The sequence below is a fragment of the Cyanistes caeruleus genome, chromosome 10, assembly GCF_971803275.1.
Source record: "Cyanistes caeruleus chromosome 10, bCyaCae1.hap1.1, whole genome shotgun sequence".
NCBI lineage: Eukaryota > Metazoa > Chordata > Aves > Passeriformes > Paridae > Cyanistes > Cyanistes caeruleus.
Genome location: NC_141710.1, coordinates 16,610,533 through 16,632,910, shown reverse-complemented (window position 1 = coordinate 16,632,910; position 22,378 = coordinate 16,610,533). Strand labels below are relative to the sequence as shown.

The window sequence follows — 22,378 nt, the reverse complement described above, 5'->3', positions numbered from 1 at the left end:
GCACTTTACCCCTACCTGCATCCATCCCACTCCTCTTGTGAGTCAGCACCCCACTTCCACCCAGACACCACCTTCCCTGTCCAACCAGATGGAAGACAGCAGGGCCCAGACACTGTTTTGGAAACAGGGTAGGGCTTTCCTCTTCACTAAAAATACTTTCCATGTGGCTTCCATTCCCCCTCCCTGACCGCTTTTAACCTCAATGTCAGCTCTGGAGCAGCACCAAATGATGGCAGAGACAGCACATCTGGAACAGCAGAGACAGACAACAGAGCTGCCAGTCAAGATCCCCCAGGAGGGCAGTCCCAGCCAGGGACAGGCCATGCTGGGCTTAAGGGGAGTTGCACACTCTGAGCACATGTGGCTGTGCCAGGCGCACACACAGGGCACAGCTGGATGCTGAAGTCTAGGAGTACCCATGGCGCCCCACAACTCTTGTGTTCATGCCCTGCATCTTGGGGTCTGCACTGTGCAGAGCCTCCATGCGCTACTGGCACACCCAAAAGGATGAGAGCCCAGCCCACACTCCCAGCACAAGGAGAGGATGGCAGCACTAGTCCCCACACAGTTTATTTCCTTGACTCCCAGTAACAAAAACAAACTAGGTTTTTTTCCCCTCCCCTCCCAAACTACCTACCCACCCCCCCAGCTTCCCCTTGGCTCAAACGTCGTAGTTGGGATTCTTGCGTAGGATAACAAATCCCTCCAGGATGGGTGTCACAGGCACGTGCTCCTCTGTGGCCAGCTCTGCCCGCTCTCCATGTGCCAGCAGCACTGGTGTTGTGTGAGTCTGGAAGCCAGTGATGGTTTTGGGCTTTCCTGCCTGGCCCACCACATCCACAGCCTGTGAGAGAAGAGCAAGGTCAATGCCAGGGACACAGAGGGACATCAGCACACCCCCTACCCAGCCCTGGCTGCCCCTTACCTGTCCTACCCGAACCGACACAGGCAGAGGCCGCAGCTCCTCATCGAAGGTGACCAGCATGCGGGGCTGCATGGCAGCAACAAGGCCATAGAGAACGTAGTGGGACTTGCCCAGGATAACTGAAGGGGAGACAGAAGTAAAGGGGCTGAGCAATGCCCATGCTGCAGGGCAGAGAGGGCTGCGGGGACAGAGTCCACACTACTCACTGTTGCGCACATCCAGGAAGGACACGAGGACGGTCAGCAACCCAGCCACAGCCACCTGGCTCATGAGCTGGCGATCACTGTGGTATGGGCACAGGGTGAGCGTCCCCTTGCCCAAGTGAGTCAGGCCCTGGTGTGGCAGAGAAAGCACATGAAAGAGCTATGGGGTAACCTGGGACTCCCAGCCCTCCCTCAGGAGGGTGACGTCCCCAGGACACCATTCTCCTCCTACATCCAGGGCAGGGACCCCAGACCTCCCCTTCCACACACAAGCAGTGAGCACAGTATCATCACCTGGGCCAACCGCACCATGAAGAGGTTGTTGGGGTCCTTGGCGTGGTACTGGGCCAGCTGCCGCAGCATTGCTGCCAGCCGGGCGTTGTTGGTACCTGGGGACAAGGAGGTGCAGGCAGAGTAGTGTGCAAGGCTCCCACCCTCCCCACAAACCAGGTTGTCCCTAGGCTTACCACTGCCCACCATGCCCATGGCAAAGATGGAGTTGTAGGAGACCTCAGGGTCAGCGTCATGGGAGAACTTGCTGAGAGTATCGAGGATGTTCAGCCGGGGATTGGAGACTGAGATAAGAGCCAGGGCCAGGGGCACAGCACGGCGGAGGGTGGGCTCCCCATACCGCAGCTGCACAGAGAGGCAGGTGTTAGACCCAGGTCACCAAGCACAGCAAGGTCTACTGAGATGTGAGGCAACATGCAGTTTCTACTCTGAGGTCCCCTCCCAGCTCTGTGCTGTCTCCCAGTGTCACTCACCAGGTGGCCGAATGTGCGCAGGCCCATCTCCGCACCAATCTCCTCACCCATGGCAATGAGTGCGATCCCCAACACCGCTACACCCTGCAGGGACATAGGCACTGAGTGCCAGGCAGGGAGCACCCAGCCCAACACACAACTTCTTAAGCCTCTGTGCCCACTCCAAGCCTAGGGGGACAGGATGAGCAGGGGATCCTGCTAGGAGCTGTTTTCCTTCAGCTCTGACACCACAAGGGCCTTAGGGACCCCTCCAAAGCCAGTTCCTGCTCCAGGAACACAGATCCCAGCCTGCATTTCCCTACCTGGTGAGCACCCATGTCAGCTGAGCTTTCTTTCTTCTCCTTCTCTTTCTTGTCCTTTTTGTCCTTGTCCTCCTCTTTCTCCTTGGAGTCAAAGTGCTCACTGCAGATATGCAGGAGCTGTTGCACCTTCAAGACATTCCCTGAGCCTGGGGAGAAAGTGGAGGGCCAGGATCAGCAAGCAGGCAGAGGGCTCTGGACCTGCTCCTGCCTCCCCCACCTCAACCAGCCCAACTCACCCGCATAAGCACAGATATCCACCAGCGTGTTGGCGAAGCTGCGGAATGGCTCCGACACTACTTCCAGTGCTGCCAAGATAGCCTCAATTGCCTCTCCCTTCCCTGTCAAGGAAAGCATAGTTATTAAAGGACAGCGGTGGAGGGATGCTCCCACCTCATTCCCCAACCCATGAGCCACTGGCACTGTCCAGCCTTACCCAAGTGGTTCAAGCCCAGGCCAAGCGGCAACCACCGGGCATACGTGTCCTTCAGTTCTGTCTCTGATTTCTCCATGATGGTCTGGAGGATAGTCGAGGTGACATCGCCATTGCAGGAGCCCACTGATATCATTCCACAGGCCAGGGCAGTCACACCAGCCACCTAGTAATAGGGGAAGGAGCATGTCATACACAGGTATCCACCCTAAACCAAGACAACAGAGACAGCTCAGAGTAAGCTGGCCTACAGCACTAGGTGTCTTTGGTCTCCACTTCCTATGGAAATCTGGGGTACTAGAAGAGCTGATGGTTTCCTACCCTCCTAAATCTGCTGCAATCCCACTGTGGCAGCAGCTCAGATAAGGAAAATAGGTTCATGCTCTTCTGGCACAGCACAGTGCTGAGCAGGGACATGTAGCCTTGCTCTTGGAGCTCAAGCTGGCTACAGAATAGTGTCTATATTCCCAGGAGCTGCAGGGCACTGGATGGGGAAGTAGGAATCACAGGCACCTACCTCCATGCTGGACTTGGAGTCTCCCATCACAGGTAGCAGCAAAGTCAGGACATCCTCGCGGTTGGAGCCCGCATATGCCAGTCCCAGCCTGCAGAGAGACCAGAGGGGTGTGAGGGAGGAGCTGCACCACCCTGTGCAGCACGGGAGGCTGGGGCCACATCCTTACCCAAAAATGGCTCCAATCCTCATGGTGTTGCTGTTGTGGAGGACATAGTCAGACAGGAGGGCCAGGGCAGGGTCACACTCATTTTTCACCCCTGAGTTGACAATGCCACAGGCCAGGAGGGCTCCAGACTGCAAGAAAGAAGCACCATCACACACTAGACACCATCACACAAAGCCCCCTGCCAGCCAGTGACTGATGTCACCTCACACATCACACCCCCTCCCCAGAATGGGCAAGTTGGTACAAAGTGGGCGACGCCACTCTGGATCAAGCTGAGCAATCCAAAGCTCATAGCTCTGTGACAAGGGGAGCCCCTAAAGTGCTTCAGGCAGTCACCAAGAGATCCACACCTTGCTGTGAGCTGCTCAAAAGCCGGGGACACAGGGCATCCAACTCTTCTCTGTGCAGGAGGTGAGCTGCACAGGGGACCAAAGCAAGTACCATTCTCCAGCCAGCTGCACACTGGGCTCACAGCAGCACTGCCCCACACAGACACAGAGCAAGGACCTTGATGTAAGTCACTGACCTTGATGTAATCCTCTGAGGAGTACAGGTACTTGTCAATCTGCGTGAGTCCCCCATCCACATCCCATAGCAGGATTGTGCCCAGCGAGGCTGCAGCACTCAGCATCCCTGCGGTTCAAGGGAAGAAAGGCCTGCATCAGGCCTGAACTGATGTGCCCTGCCTTGGGCTTATGGTAGCCAGGGACATAGGCCAGCTCAGCCACCCTTACCCCAAAAGGGACAGGGTGGTAACCCCAAGCCTAGAGGCACCTCCAGCCCTGCCTAGCCGGCTAACTCACCATGGTCCTTGTTCTTGTATAACCATTTATTGCCATCATCTGTCAGCAGCTTGTCCTGTCCAAAAGCAGCATTCACAAAGCCGTTCACAAAGGAGGAGGCCAAATTCATCCGGGCTGAATCTACTTGGGAACCACTTCCCCCAAACCCTGTGGAACAACAACAGGGTGAGGAAAGCAGCAAGAGAAGCCCTGCCAGCCCTCCACCATGCAGCCATCCCACACCATACGGGAACGAGGACCTTTCCCATCACCAGCAGGAAGGCAAAGCCCAAATCCAGAGGTCAGAGACCACGGGCAGGCTATCTGCCCAACTCAGATACACATCTGACTACACAGGCCCAGAGATGCTTGGCAGCCTCAAGAACTCCACACACATAGGGATGACAAAAGCCACAACACAAGCCCTTACGGTTATTTTCCAGATGGGTTTTGTAAATATCGTCTGGCACTTTAGGCTCCATGATGTCGAGCTGAAAGACAAGGGATTAAGGGGGTTACCTCCTGGCCAGAACATCCTAAAACAGCAACCTCTCCAGGAGGTATCTGTCCCAGATCATAGGGATGATGGATTTCTCTGCCAATCTTGCCACAGAGCCTGGCAGCCAGGGCAGCCACAGCTGGAGGTAGCTCAGGCTGCTTTTCCCAGCTGGGACACTCACCTCTCTGGCTAAGGCCAGGAAATTGCTGTTGAGCTGGACATTGGACATGATCTCTGTTAAGTCCTCGTACTCCTCCACATCCTCATTCAGCTCCAGAAAGACTCCATGGCGGCCCAGCATAAAGGCCATCTGCTTCTGGACAACTCTGTACAGAGGGGAGGGGTTTCCTGAGTGCCCAGAACCCAGCAAGCTCCAGCACAAACACAAGTTCACCAAGCAGTGAGCCAACCTGCCCTGCCCAGGACATACAGACACGACCCCCTCCTGCCCATCCTCACTTCAGGGACAAGAGTCTCAATCCAAACCCCCGGACACCTCTCACGGTGGCAGATCCAACCTATCTCTACCCAGACGGGGAGCCTTGCCCCATCAGGATGAGCAAAGGCTGCAGAGGGCAGGGAACATCTCTGCTTACACATCTTTGCAGGAAGTGAAGATGTCCTCCACCAGCTCCACATCATTGAGCATCAGAGCCAGGCGCAGGGCTTCAGGGTAGCGATTGAACTTGCGGAAGATGCCCAGGGCACAGCGCAAGAGAGACGAGTTCTCAGGCTCCGGGACATAGCTTACACAGCTTTAAGGAGGAGACAGACATGCCGGTGACAACCAGATCAGGCAATCTTGGCCCAACAGGGATCAGGCCCCGTCCAGCAGCTTGACCTGCCAAGCCCCCTCACCTGGTCAGGTAGAGGCACACTTTGGAGTAGGCATTGTCATCGATGTACTTCTCCAGCATGTCCATCTGCTCTATCTCCATAAGCAGGTCACAGGCTTCATGCTCTGCGTTGTGGGCCATGTTGTAGGGGACAATCTCCTTGACCAGGGTGAGGAGTGTGTCCCTCTGAGCCTTGTCAGCTTCATCAATTTCCTGCCACTCCTTGGCCACCTCTCCTGCCAAGTGCCTGCAGGAACAAAGGTATATCAACACTACAAAAACCAGTTTCACTGAGCCATGAGAATGGGGAGCAGCTGCTCCCAGTTAGCCAGGGCTGTGTGCTGTTTATGGAGGCTCTGCATTCTGCAGAGCTTATGGGGCACAAGCCCAGAGGAGGATCAGGGTTAAGACCCAAGATTTCAGAGGCCACAGAAGCAAGACCTTTGCAGCTAGAAAACCACCATGAATAGAGCATGAAGTGACACATATGCAGGTGTGACAGGAGCAGCTAAACACATGACCAGCTAGTTAAGACACATCCCAGACAGGCCAGGGCTAAAGCACTCCATAAAATTCCACTGAACCCTTATCCTTCCCCAAGCTCTGGTCCCACTCAGGCTTACCTGACGTATTCATGCCCCCAAGATGCCAGCTCCTCTTGGGAGCCCACCAGCCGGTACTTCAGACACTCACGCTCCCCACTCATGGTCATGGCCAGGACAGAAATGATGTCTGCTGCAAAGCGCTGCAGAAAGAGTGCAGAGCTCCAAACACAGACTAGGCACAGGGAACCGGGGGCAGCCAGGGACACAACACCCTCCCTGTGCATGCAAACCACCACAGGTGGCAAAGGTACTGTCCTGACAAGTTATAATCCTCTGAAGCAAGTCACAGAGACTGCTGTTAGATCCCAGGGTCCAGAGGGCTCTGCAATAGCCTGCCCCAGCACTGCCCCCTCAGTCACGTGGGATGGTGGGGCCAAGAGTTTCTACCTTATTCTCTCCCGGAGCCATGTTCTCATAGATCTCCTTCAGTTTGCCATAATGGGGCCGTAGAAACTTGAGGGGCTTGGGAACAGAGGTCATGGAGGTGGTGGAAGAGCGGATCTGCCTCCGCAGCTCCTCCAGAGCAGGGCGGTAAAGTGATGTGTCTTTCTCCTGCAGAGGGAAGCTGCTTGTCAGGGAGCAAGGGGCTGGTTTCTGAGGCACCACCTCACTAGCCCCCCCCAAACAGAGTCATGGCTCTTAGTCGAACAGCCCCCCACCCTGGGCTGCCTCCTTCAGCCCAAGAGCTGGAGAAGGACGGAACAGCAGGGCAGAAAGCCTCTCTCACACCAGGGACACAGAGGTCCCTTGGACACAGGTCAGACAAGAAGCAAGGCTGCAGGACAGATCACAGCAAACAAGCAGGGGCCCCATCCCACTCAAGGTAAAATTCCCCCATCTCCACTGCACTAGGAACAGCCATAAGCAAGGGACAGACTGAGCTGAATCCCTGCCAGGACTCCTTGCTGAGGGGCAGAGCACAGACTTACCCCCAGGCGCTCCACCAGCATCTCCAGCTCATCCTGCAGCTGCTTGTCCTCCTCAGACTGCCAAAATGCACAAGAGAAAGCAGAGTTAAGGGTGCAGAGCACAGTAAGTCTCAGTACAACAGAGGCAGGGCTGCAGGGTTACCAGGACAAAACGATGCACTCATTGCTTAGGGCACTATCTTGCCCCAGTGCTGCTAGGATGAAGCAATGCTCACATTACTGAGGAAACCCTCCCAAAGAAACCACCCATTCCCGGGGTGCGAGATGCACCTCCCCTAATACTCCCTGCAGTAAACAACCCCACGGAGAGGGGCGCGTCAGGTCACAGCCCAACGGGGGGACGCTGCACTCACAGCAGCCTCTTCAGCAACAGGCTGGGTCGCCCAACCCACGGGGACCCCCAGAGCCAAAATCACCCCCGTGATGAGCAAAGCGGGGATCCCTGCGGAGTGCCCAGTGTCACACACACCCCGTGGTTACACCGCAGCTTCCCTCACCAACACTGCCCTGAGGCCGCCGAGTCCCCCGCCCAGAAACGGGAGCCCTCAATTCCGTCAGGCGGGCACCCCATGACGTCCCGGCGCCCCGCCGAAGGGAACCCCTCACGCCGCTGCCGTCACGCGCCCCCGCCGGAGGGAGTCCCCGGAGGGATGCTGGCCGTCCCCGTGACGTGGGATGACGTCCCGTTCCCGCAGGGATGCCGGCCAACCCCGTGACGCGGGATGACGTCCTGTCCTGCCCCGCCGGTGACGCGGGCCCGAACGGGCCGTGACTCAGCTGCGGCCCGCGGCGCGGCGGCACTCACCAGCTCCTGCTCCTTCTCGGGCCCGGCCGGCGGGTCCCGGCGGTCTCGGCCCCAAGGCGGTGTGGGCTTCTCGTCGCCGCCCGACCCGGGGCCGCCCTGCACCCGGCTCTGCCCGCCGCCACCGCCCGCGTCCATGTTCGCCTGGCCGTGCTTCCGCCGCGCCTGCGCAACGCCGTGACGGCACCGCCGCGCGCCGGGGGCGGGGCCAGGGGCGGGCGGCCCCACGTGCGGGGACATCGGTTCCGACACCGACACCGGTTCCGACACTGACACCGGTACCGACACTGACACCGGTACCGACACCGACACCGGTTCCGATACTGACACCGGTACCGACACCGACACCGGTTCCGACACCGACACCGGTTCCGACACTGACACCGGTTCCGACACTGACACCGGTACCGACACTGACACCGGCGTCGACACTCAGACCAATACTGACATTGACACGGACACGGGCACCGATACTGACACTGAAACCGGTACCGATATTGACAGTGAAACCGGTACCGACATTGACACTGAAACCAATACCGACATTGACACGGACACTGACAGGGGCACCGACACTGACGCGGGCACCGGCACTGGCACCGGCACTGCCCCTGAACCGGTACCGGCACTGACACTGATACACCAGCATTGTCACCGACACTGTCACCAATAGCGGCACCGGCACTGACGCTGACACCGGCAGCGGCACTGGCAGCTGGAGAGGCTCCACCGCTCTGGCACGGGCAACGCTGCCACCCGAGCTGGGCAAGTGAAGTAGCATTGCTGGCAGCATTGTGGCTCCCACGTGTCACAGACACCCGTGGGCACCCTGGTGTCCCTCCACCTGTGTTCACACGCACCCCTCCTGCTCACACGTCCCCGCTGTGTCCCTGGCTCCGCAGTTAGGGCAGGTGGCGCTGCCTCACCCTGTCCCAGGGACCCCGGGGAGAACTTTCACCCCCTGCACAGCAGCACCCCGGGCACCGAGCGGGCGACCTGCGGTGACGCCCTGTCCTGGACAGGTGGCCTCACAGGACTGGGAACTATCGAGGCAAGATGTGAAGTTGTGCACAGCCACGGCCTTCTCCTCGCTCACCGCCAAGGCTCTGACCATGGCTGCGCGCCCCTGGGTGCGTGTGCTGTGGGCCTAAGGGTGACATCGGGGTGCCGTCCTTCAGGTAGCGGGGATGAGGTGTCAGTGTACGTGTGTGCATCCACCTGCGCGGGAGCTGCACTGGGGGGTGTCCCCGGCTACCGGACAGGGCGCTGCGGCTCTGCACCATTACTAGGCGCTGCCGGTGACGGTACCGTGCGGCGCTGGTGTGCCCGCCTGAGCGCTGAAGACAGGAGCCGGTCCTTGTGTCCCTGCGTGCGTATGCCGGCGCGCGTTGCGGCCAGCCGGGTGTGAGCCCGAGTTCTGCTGCCCGAGCCGGTGTCAGTGCCGGTCCGAGTGCCGGTGGCGGTGAGGGAGACTGCGGGTGCCTTTGCGGTTCACCGTCTCGCCGCCTTTGCGGCTCTCTGGGGGTGCAAGCGGCGGTGCCGGTGCAGACACCGGTGCGGGTGCCGGTGCGTTACTCCTCCCGTGCGCAGGGCGGTCACCTTTGTGGGGGGGCCAGGCCGAGTGGAGCTGAGCGCTGCGACCGGGCTGGGCACCGGGGTCCCCGCTCCAGCCCCTCCCGGGCCGCCGGCCCCCGTCGCCCCCGCCCGGTGCCTGCGGTCCGCGCGCCGCCGGTCTCAGCCCCTGCGGCTCCATCCCTCCGGCGCGGCCCCATCTCCACCCGGCCCCGTCCCTGCCCAGCCCCGGTGCCGGTCTTGGCGGCAGCGCGGCGCCCGGTGCGGGCCATGGCGGCGGCGGAGGCAGGCGGCGCTGCGGCGGCGGCGGGGGCCCGGCGCGGCCCGGGCGGGGAGCGGAGCTAGGCGGGAGGCGGCCCGGGATGGCCAGGATGAACGTGGCCCTACAGGAGCTTGGACACGCCGTGAGTGCCCGGGGCAGCGGCGCCGCAGGGAGGGGGGCAAGAGGAGGGGGGCACCAGCGAGGGGCTCGGCGAGGGGCACAGGAGGGGGTCGGGGCACAGGAGAGCCCGGGGGATGGAGAACTCGAGGAGCTGGATGGGCTGCGGGGGCTTCGGGAACAGGAGGGAGGAGGGAGGGCGGGGGTGACTGGTGGATTAGGGGGACGGCGAGAGCCTATGGGATGCAGGGGCTGCGTGGTGCCGGTACTAAAGGAGCTGAGGTGGCTAGAGGACCCCCCCCACCTCTAGCCTCCATATCCCCCACGGTGGAGGAAGAAGGACCCCTCCAAATCCCTGCCTCGGGTTGCACAGAGGGAACTGGGGTGGTTCAGACATGGCCCCACAAACCCCACTCCACCGAGGCATGAATGTACCATAATGCTGCTCATAGGGTGACCCCCAAGACAGCACCTCTGAAGGGGGCAAGGGGCCCTGTCCCCACGGATCTCAGCCCTACAGAGGGGGTAGGAGGAGCCCCAGAAATAGACTCCTGCCTTGAGGATGCCACAGAAGATGCTGGAGAGGGGGTGCTGGCTATTGCCCAGGATGAGGACCACCCAGGAGGGGAAGGGAGCATTTTGAGGAGAGTTGAGGTGGTGGGGGGGGGCAGGCTGGCCAAGCTCCTACAGTATGCTGAGCAATCCCTCCTAATGCCAGCATCTTCCAGGAGCCTGACTCGGTGGGGGGCTCCCTGCAAACTCCTGCCAATCCCACCCCCCTGCTGCAGACCTTGGCAATGCCCCCTCCCCACCCCAGCAGCGTGGCAGTGGGCAGAGCTGGGCATGAGGCACTCTCTTTGCTTTCCCCCCTGCTCATCATCCATCCCACCCCAGCTCCTTCCTGGCCCATGACACCAGCCCTGCAGGCAGCCCAGAGCATTCACTTTAATCTGCAGCACAGACTGGAGGGTGAGCTGCAACCCACCCATGTGTTGTTAACTCTGAAGCCTAAGGATAGGTCACAGCCAGTGGCATTTGCTGACTCTCTTCCACCAAAACCTCCAGCATCTTCTTCTGGCTTATCCCCCCCGCCCTCCAATGCTGCTGGCTCAACTCCACCACCTCCCTCTTGGCTGAGTACTCAGCAGCCCTCACGGCTGGATCTGTGCAAGCTGCCTTGCGAGGCCAGGAGTAAGGGGACCCTGCCCTGCAGCTGACACACATTGCAGTGCCCCTTCTCCCCTCGCACACTTTGTCCTGCATCCTGGTCACCCCTGGAGACAGGATGGGACTGGAAGCACTTCCAGATGTTTCACACTGGTGCACATCTGCATGGAAAGTTCCAGTCAGGGGAGGAGGGGTGAGACAGCAGTACTAGGAAACCGTTGCTTGGTGACGAGGACCATGTCTCCGTGGCGATGTGTCACCTGTCGGCAGGGCTGATGCCATGGCTGTGCAGGGAGATGCTCTGGTGATGGCCCTCAAGCCCCTCATTAGCAGCTCTCCTCGTCCTCTCCAGGGCCACGCAGGGCTGGGGACAACCTCTGGGGAGGCCCAGGCACACTGAGGGGAGTCAGGGGGTGCCTCAGCCCCACTGTGTACTCACTGAGCAGGCCCTGCCCAAAGAGCCAGAGGGTGTGGCAGGGTGGGGAACAGCTACCCCCTCACCCCTGTTCCAGCCCGCTCTCTCCCTTAGCAGATGCCCAACTATAAGCGTGCCACGCTGCAGGATGAGGAGGGGCCGGAGCCAGCAGGGGATGGCAGCGCCTCTCCTGACAGCGTGGAGGTGAGGTCTGCCCCGGCTCCTCCATCTTTCCCTTCTCCATCCTCTCTAGCCCCCGTCCTCATCCTCTGGGGCCTGCCTGCAACCAAGTGGGCAGTGGGAACAGGGTTGGGAGCCAAGCCAGACCTGGCTGTCCCCAGGGATGTGCTGGGAGTCAGCCAAAATGCAGCACAGAGTGTGCCTGGACGATCGTCCTTCCTTGTGGCTTGAAGTGGGGGGGCTGCCAGTACCCAGCACCGGCTTGCCAGGGCTGGTGGGGAGGGATGCCCTGGTCCCCATCTCCTCGTGCTGCCACGCCAGGCACTGGGGAGTGGCGGGGAGGGAAGGGGGGGGCAGTGATGTTCGGCCCCCCATGGTGCGATGGCAGGTCCTGCTCCTGCCCAGGTGGGGTTTCGGAAGGGGCCGGGGACGCTGCTGAGCCGCCTGGCCTCACGCAGCCAGCTGGAGCTGGTGCTCTGCGCTGTCGCCATCTCCCTGGCCCTGCTGCTCAGCGTCGCCATCGTCACTCTGGCCATTCAGTACCGCAGAGGTAGGGAGAGTTGGCAATGGTGTCCCCACACCCGGGAGGATACAGGGGGATGAGGAGTGATGGGTCAGCCCAGGGTACCTTCTCCAGGTGCTCTGCCCATCCTGGGGTACAGACAGGGCTTGGCCCCGCTCCGTGCCTCAGTTTCCCCCAGTACACTCGCCCAGCCCCAGGCATGCCTTCCCTGCCAGATCCCTCTCACAGCACGTGCCTGACGGATGCCTGTGTCCGGGTGGCCAGCAAGATCCTGGAGGCCCTGGATACAGAGATGGACCCATGCCAGGACTTCTACCAGTACTCGTGCGGGGGCTGGATTAAGAGGAACCCGCTGCCCAACGGGCGCTCCAAGTGGAGCACCTTCAACAGCATCTGGGACCAGAATCAGGCCATCATGAAGCATCTCCTAGGTGGGCACCAAGGGGTCACAGACACTGAGGGGGTGACCCCTGTGTCACTTGGGCTGACCCACAGCCTCCCACAGAAAACGCCACCTTCAACTCCAGCAGCGAGGCAGAGCGGAAGACACAGCGGTACTACCTGTCCTGCCTCAAGGAGCAGAGGATAGAGGAGCTGGGCTCCCAGCCTCTTATGGAGCTCATCGACAAGGTGGGCAGACACCCACAGGTGAGCCGAGCCATCAGGGCTCAGCCCAGCACACCTCCTGCTTAGCTCTTCACTTAACTGGGGAGGGAGGAGACCTCGGGGATGCACCCCATCCCTCCTTGAGGTGCCGAGTCTGTCTGCTGGCAGATTGGGGGATGGAACATCACTGGCTCCTGGAACCAAACCAGCTTCATGGAGGTACTCAAGAGCGTGTCAGGCACATACCGGGCAACCCCCTTCTTCACGGTGTATGTGGGTGCAGACTCCAAGAGTTCCAACAGCAACATCATCCAGGTTGGCACCTTGGCCCCCAGGGTTGGCAGACACCAGGGGACACCAGAATGTCTATACTGCCCCTCTCTCCCCACAGGTGGACCAGTCAGGGCTTTTCCTCCCATCCCGGGATTACTATCTGAACAAGACTGCCAACGAGAGGGTGAGGCTGGGTGCTGGGGCATGCTGCCAACAGCAATCACGGGAAACCCACAGGGTGCGAGCAGCACTGGGACACACTTGGCCTCTCCATACTGCCTGTTGGGTGCCCACCCGAGGGAGGTGAGATGAGCTGTGGTTGGCACTGAGGCAGGGTTTGGGGTTCCACAGGTTCTGGCAGCATACCTGGACTACATGGTGGAGCTGGGTACACTGCTGGGGGGCACCCCAGAGCCCACCCGCCTCCAGATGCAGCAGGTGCTGGACTTTGAAACCCAGCTGGCCAACATCACCGTGCCCCAGGCTGAGCGGCGGGACGATGAGAAGATCTATCACAAGATGAGCATCGCTGAGCTGCAGGTAGGCACGGCCCAGAGCAGACTTTCTGGGATAGCACCGAGGGGTGTCTTCACTCTGGCACACCCTGGGCAGCCCCATCTGCTGTGGGACGTGCACTGGGTGTTGAAGATTAGTGCTCATCCCCCAGTTGTTACCATCTGGGGGAAGCTGCCACCTCATATTGTGGGGTCCAGGAGTCCCTTCCTTGTCCTGCAGCATTAAGAGCAGCAGGAGGGGTGCAGAGAAGGATCTGGAGTGGTGAGGGACTTTGGGTCCTTCCCAGAAAACACAGTTCCTGACCCAGGAGAGCCCCTCCATGCTGAGTAGGATGCAGCAGAGCTATGCCAAGCCCCTGGTGCCACATTCCTGTGTTCCCTCCAGCTTCTGGCCCCTGCCATTGACTGGCTGGATTACCTGTCCTACGCCCTGGCCCCACTGGATCTGGCAGACACGGAGCCTGTGGTGGTGTATGGGGACACCTACCTCCAGCAGGTCTCTGACCTCATCAATGACACTGACAGGAGGTGAGGCTCCTTCATGTCCCTGGCTGTGGCCCCCATGGCAGGGAAATATTTTGGGCTCATCGGTGTGTTGAAGTCATGGACCATAGTCAGCTGCAGCATCTCTCTGTCCCCGCAGCATCCTGAACAACTACCTGATCTGGAACCTGGTGCAGAAGACCGCATCCAGCCTGGACCAGCGCTTCGAGACAGCCCAGGAGAGGCTGCTGGAGACACTCTATGGCACCAGGAAGGTAATGGAGGGCCCTGGGATCAGACCCTTCTGCCCTCAGCCTGGAAGCAGCAAGGACTTCCTCTGTCCTTCAGATGCCATTGGGATGCTAAAACCTGGATGCTTCAGTGGGAACCTAGGGATTATCTTTTGGGATGTGGGTTTTACTGCTGCTGTGTATCTCCCCTCTGATGAGGAGGCAGAGCCAGGCTGCGTGAAGGCAGGGGAGCAGGGGAGGGAGCTGAAGGTCTCACAGATCCTCATCTCACTCCTACAGTCCTGCACACCCCGCTGGCAAACCTGCATCTCCAACACGGATGACACACTGGGCTTTGCACTGGGCTCCCTCTTCGTCAAAGCCACCTTTGACCGGGACAGCAAGGCCATCGTGAGAATACTTCTGTCCCCATCCCCTCCCCATCACCAGCAGCAGGAATCCCGATTCCACCCAATCCCCAGGGCTGGAAGACAGAGAGCTGGGAAATAGACCCCCAACCCTGGGGAGGTTGTACCCTGTCCACCCTGACCCCACTGAGGCACTGTGGGGGGTAGGGGGCCTTCATTCTTTCCCCTCCCCAGGCTGAAGAGATGATCAGCGAGATTCGTGCAGCCTTTGAGGTGTCCCTGGACCAGCTGGACTGGATGGATGAGAAGACCAGGCAGGCTGCAAAGGAGAAGGTGACCCCAGGGAGGGAAGTGGATGGGAAACCTCACCCTATCCATAAAAGCTCCCCCATTTCACTGCTTGGGCCTCTCCCTGTGCAGGCGGACGCCATCTATGACATGATTGGCTTCCCTGACTTCATTCTGGACAACAAGGAGCTGGACGATGTCTATGATGGGGTAGGGAGCACCCCACTTGTGGGGAGAGGCTTGGTCATGCCAAGCTCTGGGGGGCCCCATGGTAAAGCAATGTCCATATTTGGGAAGTTATGCAAAGCCACCATGAGTTCATCCTGGCCAGGGTGTGGAGAACCACCCCAGTGGACCTGTCCTCATCCCTCCTCTTCCTCACCAGTACGAGGTCTCTGAAGACTCCTTCTTCCAAAACATGCTCAACTTCTACAACTTCTCTGCCAAAGTGATGGCTGACCAGCTGCGGAAACCCCCCAACCGTGACCAGTAAGGGGTGGGCTCAGGGGTTTGGGGGGGAGGATGTGATCCTGGGTGCCTGGATGGCACTGGTTCAGTGGGGAGGAGGTCACCCTCATGGGGTAGCACAGGTCACCTGTGGTAGCTGTAGCTAATCCCCAGGTAAGATCCTTGGTAAGAGAATGGTGGCAAAAGTGTCAGCCTTGGGGCAGGGCCCTGTGGTGGGCAATGGCACAGGAGGGTGCTGGTGCTGGGGTGAAAGGGACACACCCCTGCCTGTCTCCTGTCCCACCTCCCTGCCCCAGGTGGAGCATGACCCCACAGACTGTCAATGCCTATTACCTGCCCACCAAGAATGGGATCGTCTTTCCTGCTGGGATCCTCCAGGCTCCCTTCTACGCCCGCAACCACCCCAAGTGAGTCTGGCATGGGGGGAACCTCCTGGAGGCATGGGTTGGATCAGGGCCAACATGCCACAGAGCACCACCACATTCACAAATAAAAGCCCTGAAGGGCTCAAGTGTCCCTCAAGGCTTTATATCCTGCAGTCAAGACAACCTGAGTCCCCTTAGGGCCACCAGTATCCCCAACAATAGTGATTCCCAGCTGAATCCCAGCTGGAGAAGTTTCACTGGGTGTCCAGACAGAGATGGGGTGGGCTGCAACAGCATCATTAACACATACTGTACTTACCTGGTTCTTTCCCATGGCCCCACAGAGCCCTTAATTTTGGTGGCATTGGCGTGGTGATGGGACACGAGCTAACCCATGCATTTGATGACCAAGGTGAGAGCCTACAGGCAGTGCTGGCCCCAACCCCTGTCACCTTCCTGTCCCCCCCCAGCCCCTGCCCTTGGCATGGAGAAGAGGTGCCCTGGGTGCACAGGGGTCCCGCTTTGCCATCCATTGCATCATGTGTGCTCGTGCCCCCCTGGCCACCCCCTTCTATCGTCCTGTCTCCCCAGGTGGCACCTGCCGATACCTCCCCCCGGCTTCTCTGTGCAGCTTTCGCTCCATCCGCTTGGTGAGGACACAGTGTCTGCAGCCCCAGCCCCCTTTTCATCCTCCCAGGGCATGGGACGGGTTCCTCTCGCACCCACTCTGCTTTGCACCTTCACCACAGCCCCAGAGCCAACATGGGGTCAAAGAGGGAATTTGGGGTCACAGATCCGGGCTGGGATAGGGAGAATGCACTGGGGGATGCCTGGGGTCCCAAGTGCATGGCTGAGCCCCAGGCAAAGCCTGCCCATAGCAGGGCCTGGGGGACAACTTCCCCCCTGGGTGTGGACCCAAGGAGCCAGGTCCCCCAGGCATCCCTGGTGTCCATTCCCCGTTCTGCCTTGGGAACCCCTGCAGCAGAGGGGCTGCAGGGGGACGGCTTCCCCTGGTCCCACCCCAACCCACGGCTCGGTTGTCCTGCAGGACGGGAGTACGACAAAGAGGGAAACCTGCGGCCATGGTGGCAGAACTCCTCCCTGGAGGCCTTCAAGAACCGGACAGCGTGCATGATGGAGCAGTACGGCCGCTACACCGTCCACAGTGAGAAGGTCAATGGACGGCAGACACTGGGCGAGAACATCGCTGACAACGGTGGGCTCAAGGCAGCCTACAACGTGAGTGCCACCATCCCGAGGGGACACGGACCCCCGGGCCTGTCTGTCCCTTCCCGGAGCTTCAGCCCAGCTCTCACGCAGGCTTACAAGTCGTGGCTGCAGAAGAACGGGGAGGAGAAGCGCCTGCCAGCCCTGGAGCTCACCAACCACCAGCTCTTCTTCGTGGGCTTTGCGCAGGTAGGGCGGGGTGAGATGATGGACATGCCGTCCCTCCCTGGCTCCTCGGAGCCACCCCATAGCTCCCCACCCGCACCGGGGAGTGCTCTGTCCCCATCCCTGAAGCTGCTACTGTTCCTCAGGTGTGGTGCTCCGTCCGGACGCCAGAGAGCTCCCACGAAGGGCTGGTGACCGACCCCCACAGCCCCGACAAGTACCGTGTCATCGGCACCCTCAGCAACTCCCGGGACTTTGTCGAACACTTCGGCTGCCCCCTGGGCTCCCCCATGAACCCCGGCAAGCACTGTGAGGTGTGGTAGGGACGGGGAGGGTGCTGGGGACAGAGGGGATGATGCTTTGCTGTTCCCCAGCTCCCCAGACCTCAGTGGCTGCCAGAGCTGGCCACGGGCAGAGAGCAGTCCCCCTCCTGTGCTCACACCGCACACCCCACCTCTGCATCCTCCCCGGCACACACGGCCCCACACCAGGCACCCACCGCAGCCCCATCCACAGCTTGGGGCTGGACACGGCCGGCAGAGAGGCTGTAGCACCCCCAAAACGCAGCTCTGCCCCCCAAACCCTGATGTGCTTGAGTCGGGCACAGCTCAGTGTCCCCTGCGCTGCGTCCGCCCCTCAGGCGGGCAGGTCAAAGGGGTCCCAGGGAAAGCACTAGAGCCAAGATCCCCCTGCTCCCGCCCCCCAACCTGCCGGAGATGGAGGCTGGGGACCCCCGGCTCCGCGCTTCCCTCGTCCCCTCCCACTCCTGCTTGGCTTCCCCATCCACGTCTGCTGGGACCAGCGGACGGCAGCGGGGACTCTGGTGCCTTCAGCTGTGGGTGGCTGTCGCCGAGTTTATTGAACAATTAAAAGCAGTTTCCACTTACTCCAGCAGCTCCGGGTCCTTGGCGGTGTCGGGGCGGGGGGAGAGGTGGGATCTGGGCCGCTGCGGGGGTGTGTGACTCCAAGGCTGGGGACGCGTGGGAGGTGAGACATCCCGAGGGAGGGGAGCGGGAATGAGATGTCTGGATGGGCAATTCCCTGAATGAGGGAAGCAGAGGTGTGGGGAGGAACACAGCAACGGTGGTGGGGACGAGTCAGAGCCACGGGAGTCCTCGGTAAAGCTCAGCCCGGGGGTCCCGCTGCCTTCAACGCGGGTGATCCCAGCCAGCCAGCCCAAGGATCCGAGACTCCACTCCGAGTTTCCGGGGCCCGCCCCGGCCGGTCTCGGCCCGCACAGCGCGGCCCCAGTCCCACCCCGGGGTACGCCGAACTCCCCGGTACCGGGACCCCGCGGGACTCCTCGGCCACGGACAGAGGCGCTCGCAAAAGCTGCTGGGAGTCGTGGTTCTGCCTCGGACGACGCAGGGCATGACAGGAGCTGTAGTTCAGCGTGAGGGATGCTGGGAGGGGTAGTTCGATCACAGCAGGCCCGCCGCCTCACCGCGAGGGCTGGACTACATTTCCCAGCAGGAAGCGCGGTAGGGCCAGGGCCCGGGCTTGGGCGCCTCAGGGGTACGGGGGCGTCGGGGCCGGGCGCGGCGGCGGGGCCAGGCCGGGACCGAGCCGGGGGCTGGGCCGGGACAGATCGGGGGGCCGGATCTGGGTGGGAGTCTAGGCCAGACCCCGGGTTGGGTCACGGGTGTTGGGCCTCGGCCCGATCCCCGGTGCAAGACTGGGCCTCGGCTGGGCCTGGGATGCAGGGTCGAGCCGGGTGCCGGGCACCTGTAGGTGCTGGAGGTGAACTATCCCCACTGGAGCAGTGGAGCGGCAGAGCGTGAGGACAGGGGCGGAAAAGTATCCCTGCCTTGGGGTCAGGGGCAATGAGGCAGCGCCGCCTTGGGGACAGGGATCCAGGGACACACCCCTGTCTTCTGAGGGAGGGGCAGTGGGATGTCCCTGTCAGGGGTGACAAGGGTGACAAGGCCGCATTCCCCAGACAACATGCTCACCTTGCAGGCGTTGTTGCCCAAGCCTGGCACCATGGACAAGCCCATCACTCCAGGGGAGCTGCTGTGTCTGGGCTCCAGCCTCGCCTTCTCTGGCCTCTTCTACTACCTGTACAGGAGGAAAGCCAGAGTCGTGGCACGCATACAGGTAGCCCTGTCTCTCAGATGCTCTTTCCTGCCCACTGTCCCTTCCTCACTGTCCCCTCCACACTTTGATTTGGGTGCACACACTGGTGCCTGCAGCCTGCTTCATCCTCTGGTGACTTCATGACACACAGAACTGAGCAGGCCACATCCTGCCAGAGATCTCCACAGATCCATTCTTGCCCTACTCACTGCCCATGCTCACACTCAGTCCATGCTCTTCCAGGAGGCCCCGAAGCTCCAGGTCGATGACGATTTGCCAGCCCTGGTGTCTGCTGCTGAGGGGAGGTGCCTGCCTTATGTTGCCCTGGAAGGTAAGGACACCCTGTGGCCCTGCACAAGGGACGAAGGCCGAGATCTCTTTTGGCCATGACACATCCCTTGTCCTTAGGCATAGTGCTGCCAGCCCAGGCTGCACTGACCAGCCACTACCATGAGGGGCTGCAGGGCGTGATCCAGAAATTGCTGCTGAAGGAGCATCGGCTGATCTGGAACAGCTTGGCCCGAAGCTGGTGAGTGATGGGAAGGGACCGTAGGAGGGGGCTTGCAGCAGTGAGTCCAGACCCCCATTGTTTGGGGCCACATGAGGCAGAAAATAACTTGGTCAAAGGCTTTAGTCCCTATACTTAGCTCAGCACCGAGAGCTCAGAGCTTCTCTGTGTTGTGGCCAGCAGGAACAGGGCACTGATCATACCCTTGTACTCAGCACACCTCAAATGACCTCGAGTGACACACACACACACACACACACACACACACATATCGAGTCCTGTGTCTAGGTCTGGGTCCCTCAGCTCAGGAAGGTCATTGAGCTACTGGAGCAAGTCCAGAGAAGGGCAGCAGAGCTGGTGAAGGGCTGGAGCACATGTCTGATGAGGAGCAGCTGAGAGAGCTGGGAATGTTTAGCCTGGAGAAGACTCTGGGGTGGCATTTATTGCTCTCTACAACCCCCTGAGAAGAAGTTGGAGCCGGGTGGGGATCAGCCTCTTCTCCCAGGTAATCAGTGACAAGACAAGAGGAAATGGCCTCAAGCTGTGCCAGGGGAGGTTTTCTGGCAGAGGTTAGGAAGAACTTCTTCACCTAGAGGATGATTAGACATTGGAATGAGCTGTCCAGGGAGCAGGCTTCATCACCAGGAGGTGATGGAGTTGACATTCTTGGAGGTGTTTAAGGAAAGACTGGATATGGAATTTAGTGCCATGGTCTAGTTGACAGGCTGATACTCAGTCATAGGTTGAACAAGATGATCTCAGAGGTTAATCTAACTGATGCTGATTCTCCACAATCCAACCCTCTCCACTTGCAGGAGTGAGAGTGAGCGGGTGCTCTCAGAGCAGATCTACACCGTCCCCTTCCTGCTGGCTTCACCAGGCCCTGAGGCAGTGACACAGGTGAGTGTGGACAGCCCACTCCAAGCCGTCTGCCTGCCTCTGGAGATGGTGTACGAGCGGTTCCAGCAGCCAACCCACGGCTTCCGCGACCTGCTGGGCCAGTACCTGATGGGGGAGAAGCCCAAGGGCATCCTGGAGACAGAGGAGATGCTGCGGGTGGGGGCTGGGCTGACGGGCATCGGGGAGCTGTCCCTGCACCCCGACGGCTCCCTGCACCTCCAGCCGCCGACCCAGGGAGGCGAGTTTTTCCTTTGCCTGGGGGACTGGCAGACGGTGCTGTCGGAGCTGGAGTCGGCCAGCGGGCTCTGGAAGGGGGCAGCGTTGCTGTGCGCGGCAGCGGGACTGGCCATCCTCCTGCACGCCCTGTGCCGTGCCTACCGCCGCTCCCGCCCCAAGCAGCAGCAGGAGGACAAGGAGCTGGATGGGGAGGAGGCCGGGGACCGGGCGCCCGAGGATTCCTGCGTGGTCTGCCTGTCACGGCCCCGCGAGTGCGTCCTCCTGGGCTGCGGCCACATCTGCTGCTGCTTCCGCTGCTTCCAAGCCTTGCCCACCCGCCTCTGCCCCATCTGCCGGGGGCCCATTGACCGTGTGGTGCCCCTCTACCAGGCCTGAGAGCATCTGGGGGTACCCAGGAAGGGGCAGCCTGAACTGGGCCAAGCCTGGAGCCTGCAGAGATCTCAGCTGTCTTCTCACGTGCAGCTGTGCAATTCCTTTTGGGAGGGAGGGGTTTTGATGTGCCCTTCAATCTGTTTTGGCAAGGGGGGGAGTTACATCTTCCTCATCCTCCCTTTGTCTACCAGAGGGACCCCCCTAAACATGAAGACTTGGGGAAAATCTACACAGTGCTTCCTGAGCTGAGGAGCTGAGACCCCAACCCCACACTGGGGCATTACTTTGGCTGCCAGCTGTTGGACTTGTGTCTCTTTCTGAGCCATGACCTCCCAAAAGCTACTCAGGATTTCTCCCTTGTGTTTATTTTCCAGTGTGTGGATTTAGGGGGAGGATTATGAGGGCAAGACCAGGGCTGGCGGGACACAGCAGGCACAGTGGAGTGGCAGAGACCCAAACCCCCCTGACCCACTGCAGTGATATACCTTGGTGCCAGCTTTGTCCTGCCACCCCAAACTGTGTGCCTATAGCCACTGGCCAGATGACACTGGGGACACCCAGGGGCTGGCAGTGATCAGTCCCTTTGCCAGCTGCTCTATCACCAAGAGGGGGGCTATGTCCCTCTGTCACTGTCTGCAGGGAGAACAGCTTTAGCGTGCCACAGAGCTTGCCCTCATGTCCAGCCCCACTGCACCCAGCTTTCCTGCTCACCTCCTGTACAGGACCAGGTGTGGGAGTGACTTGCAGTGGTGTGTGGAGTGATAAAGCCAAGGAGCCAAGCTTGGCCTCACCTCTTCCTTTGCGCCGTTAAGCTGGGGGCTGGGTGGGTACTGGGAGCCAAGGTTCTTCCCTTGGAGGGATGAGCATCACTGCCTCCCCTTCTTCCTCATCCAAGGAGCTGGCCCAGGTTCACAGTGGAGCCCAGGTGCATCTCCTCCAGATGCAGCCCTGGATGGGGGGTGGCAGGACACACAGGACTGTTGCCAAGGTGATTGTGCTCCTCAGGTCTCCATGGCAACTGCTCCCCTGGACTGCTCCCCATCACTGCCTGGCTGCAGTTGCCCAGGCAACCCATGGGCTCTCCTGGCTCCTGCAGCTTTGGGGCACCCAGGCTTTGGGGGTGGGGGGCAGTGCTGGCAGGCCACTGTCAGCCAGACAGCAGTGTTGGGATTGGAGGGGGATGATGTGCCACCTCCCCAGGTCAGTGGCCACAATTGCTTCCAGGCTGGGAGCTTGCTGGGGGCAAAGGTACCTTGGCAGGGTTGCCCCCAGGACACACACAAGACAGGAGGCCTCAGAGG

The 22,378-nt window shown here is 60.5% G+C and overlaps 3 protein-coding genes and 1 long non-coding RNA gene across 24 annotated transcripts; 2 read left to right on the top strand and 2 right to left on the bottom strand.

Annotated features, from left to right (window-relative positions):
• Positions 1 to 554: 554 nt before the first annotated feature.
• PSMD2 (proteasome 26S subunit ubiquitin receptor, non-ATPase 2) lies at positions 555 to 9,316 on the bottom strand. Of its 4 annotated transcripts, none has more exons than XM_086844780.1 (21): positions 9,069 to 9,316; positions 6,959 to 7,015; positions 6,417 to 6,581; positions 6,048 to 6,169; positions 5,447 to 5,671; positions 5,185 to 5,343; positions 4,770 to 4,914; positions 4,520 to 4,580; positions 4,111 to 4,257; positions 3,834 to 3,940; positions 3,308 to 3,435; positions 3,142 to 3,229; positions 2,628 to 2,790; positions 2,431 to 2,532; positions 2,195 to 2,340; positions 1,893 to 1,976; positions 1,596 to 1,764; positions 1,423 to 1,517; positions 1,132 to 1,258; positions 926 to 1,044; positions 555 to 844 (listed from the first exon to the last, which is right to left on the bottom strand). In XM_086844780.1, the coding sequence occupies exons 2-21, from the start codon at positions 6,977 to 6,979 to the stop codon at positions 662 to 664; spliced, it is 2,556 nt and encodes an 851-aa protein (XP_086700906.1). In that variant the 5' UTR covers positions 6,980 to 7,015; positions 9,069 to 9,316; the 3' UTR covers positions 555 to 661. The 4 variants fall into 4 exon arrangements, with proteins under 4 accessions (XP_086700906.1, XP_086700905.1, XP_086700908.1 ...); XM_086844779.1 differs by lacking the exon at positions 9,069 to 9,316 and adding an exon at positions 7,764 to 7,964; XM_086844782.1 differs by lacking the exon at positions 9,069 to 9,316 and adding an exon at positions 7,456 to 7,635.
• ECE2 (endothelin converting enzyme 2) lies at positions 7,965 to 17,870 on the top strand. Of its 17 annotated transcripts, none has more exons than XR_015274677.1 (21): positions 7,965 to 8,263; positions 8,325 to 8,890; positions 11,411 to 11,497; positions 11,879 to 12,023; positions 12,212 to 12,427; positions 12,502 to 12,626; positions 12,771 to 12,917; positions 12,994 to 13,059; positions 13,227 to 13,415; positions 13,776 to 13,918; positions 14,034 to 14,148; positions 14,404 to 14,514; positions 14,706 to 14,804; positions 14,892 to 14,969; positions 15,145 to 15,248; positions 15,524 to 15,634; positions 15,937 to 16,004; positions 16,184 to 16,242; positions 16,641 to 16,831; positions 16,913 to 17,008; positions 17,131 to 17,870. XR_015274677.1 is itself a non-coding variant. In XM_086844786.1 (20 exons), the coding sequence occupies exons 2-20, from the start codon at positions 8,873 to 8,875 to the stop codon at positions 17,305 to 17,307; spliced, it is 2,289 nt and encodes a 762-aa protein (XP_086700912.1). In that variant the 5' UTR covers positions 7,977 to 8,263; positions 8,325 to 8,872; the 3' UTR covers positions 17,308 to 17,870. The 17 variants fall into 17 exon arrangements, 11 of the variants coding, with proteins under 11 accessions (XP_086700912.1, XP_086700913.1, XP_086700914.1 ...); XR_015274676.1 differs by having other exon boundaries at positions 7,977 to 8,263; positions 11,408 to 11,497; XR_015274674.1 differs by lacking the exons at positions 7,965 to 8,263; positions 8,325 to 8,890 and adding exons at positions 9,366 to 9,429; positions 9,685 to 9,736.
• Positions 17,818 to 19,365, bottom strand: LOC147651337 (uncharacterized). Its single transcript, XR_015274679.1, has 3 exons — positions 19,283 to 19,365; positions 18,937 to 19,042; positions 17,818 to 18,365 (listed from the first exon to the last, which is right to left on the bottom strand). It is a non-coding gene; the product is annotated as an uncharacterized LOC147651337 (long non-coding RNA).
• LOC111933410 (mitochondrial ubiquitin ligase activator of nfkb 1-A-like) lies at positions 17,974 to 21,856 on the top strand. Of its 2 annotated transcripts, none has more exons than XM_086844794.1 (5): positions 17,974 to 18,465; positions 18,944 to 19,081; positions 19,304 to 19,391; positions 19,469 to 19,589; positions 20,384 to 21,856. In XM_086844794.1, exons 1-5 carry the CDS (start codon positions 18,385 to 18,387, stop codon positions 21,078 to 21,080), a joined length of 1,125 nt encoding a protein of 374 aa, XP_086700920.1. In that variant the 5' UTR covers positions 17,974 to 18,384; the 3' UTR covers positions 21,081 to 21,856. The 2 variants fall into 2 exon arrangements, with proteins under 2 accessions (XP_086700920.1, XP_086700921.1); XM_086844795.1 differs by lacking the exon at positions 17,974 to 18,465 and adding an exon at positions 18,474 to 18,499.
• Positions 21,857 to 22,378: the final 522 nt, after the last annotated feature.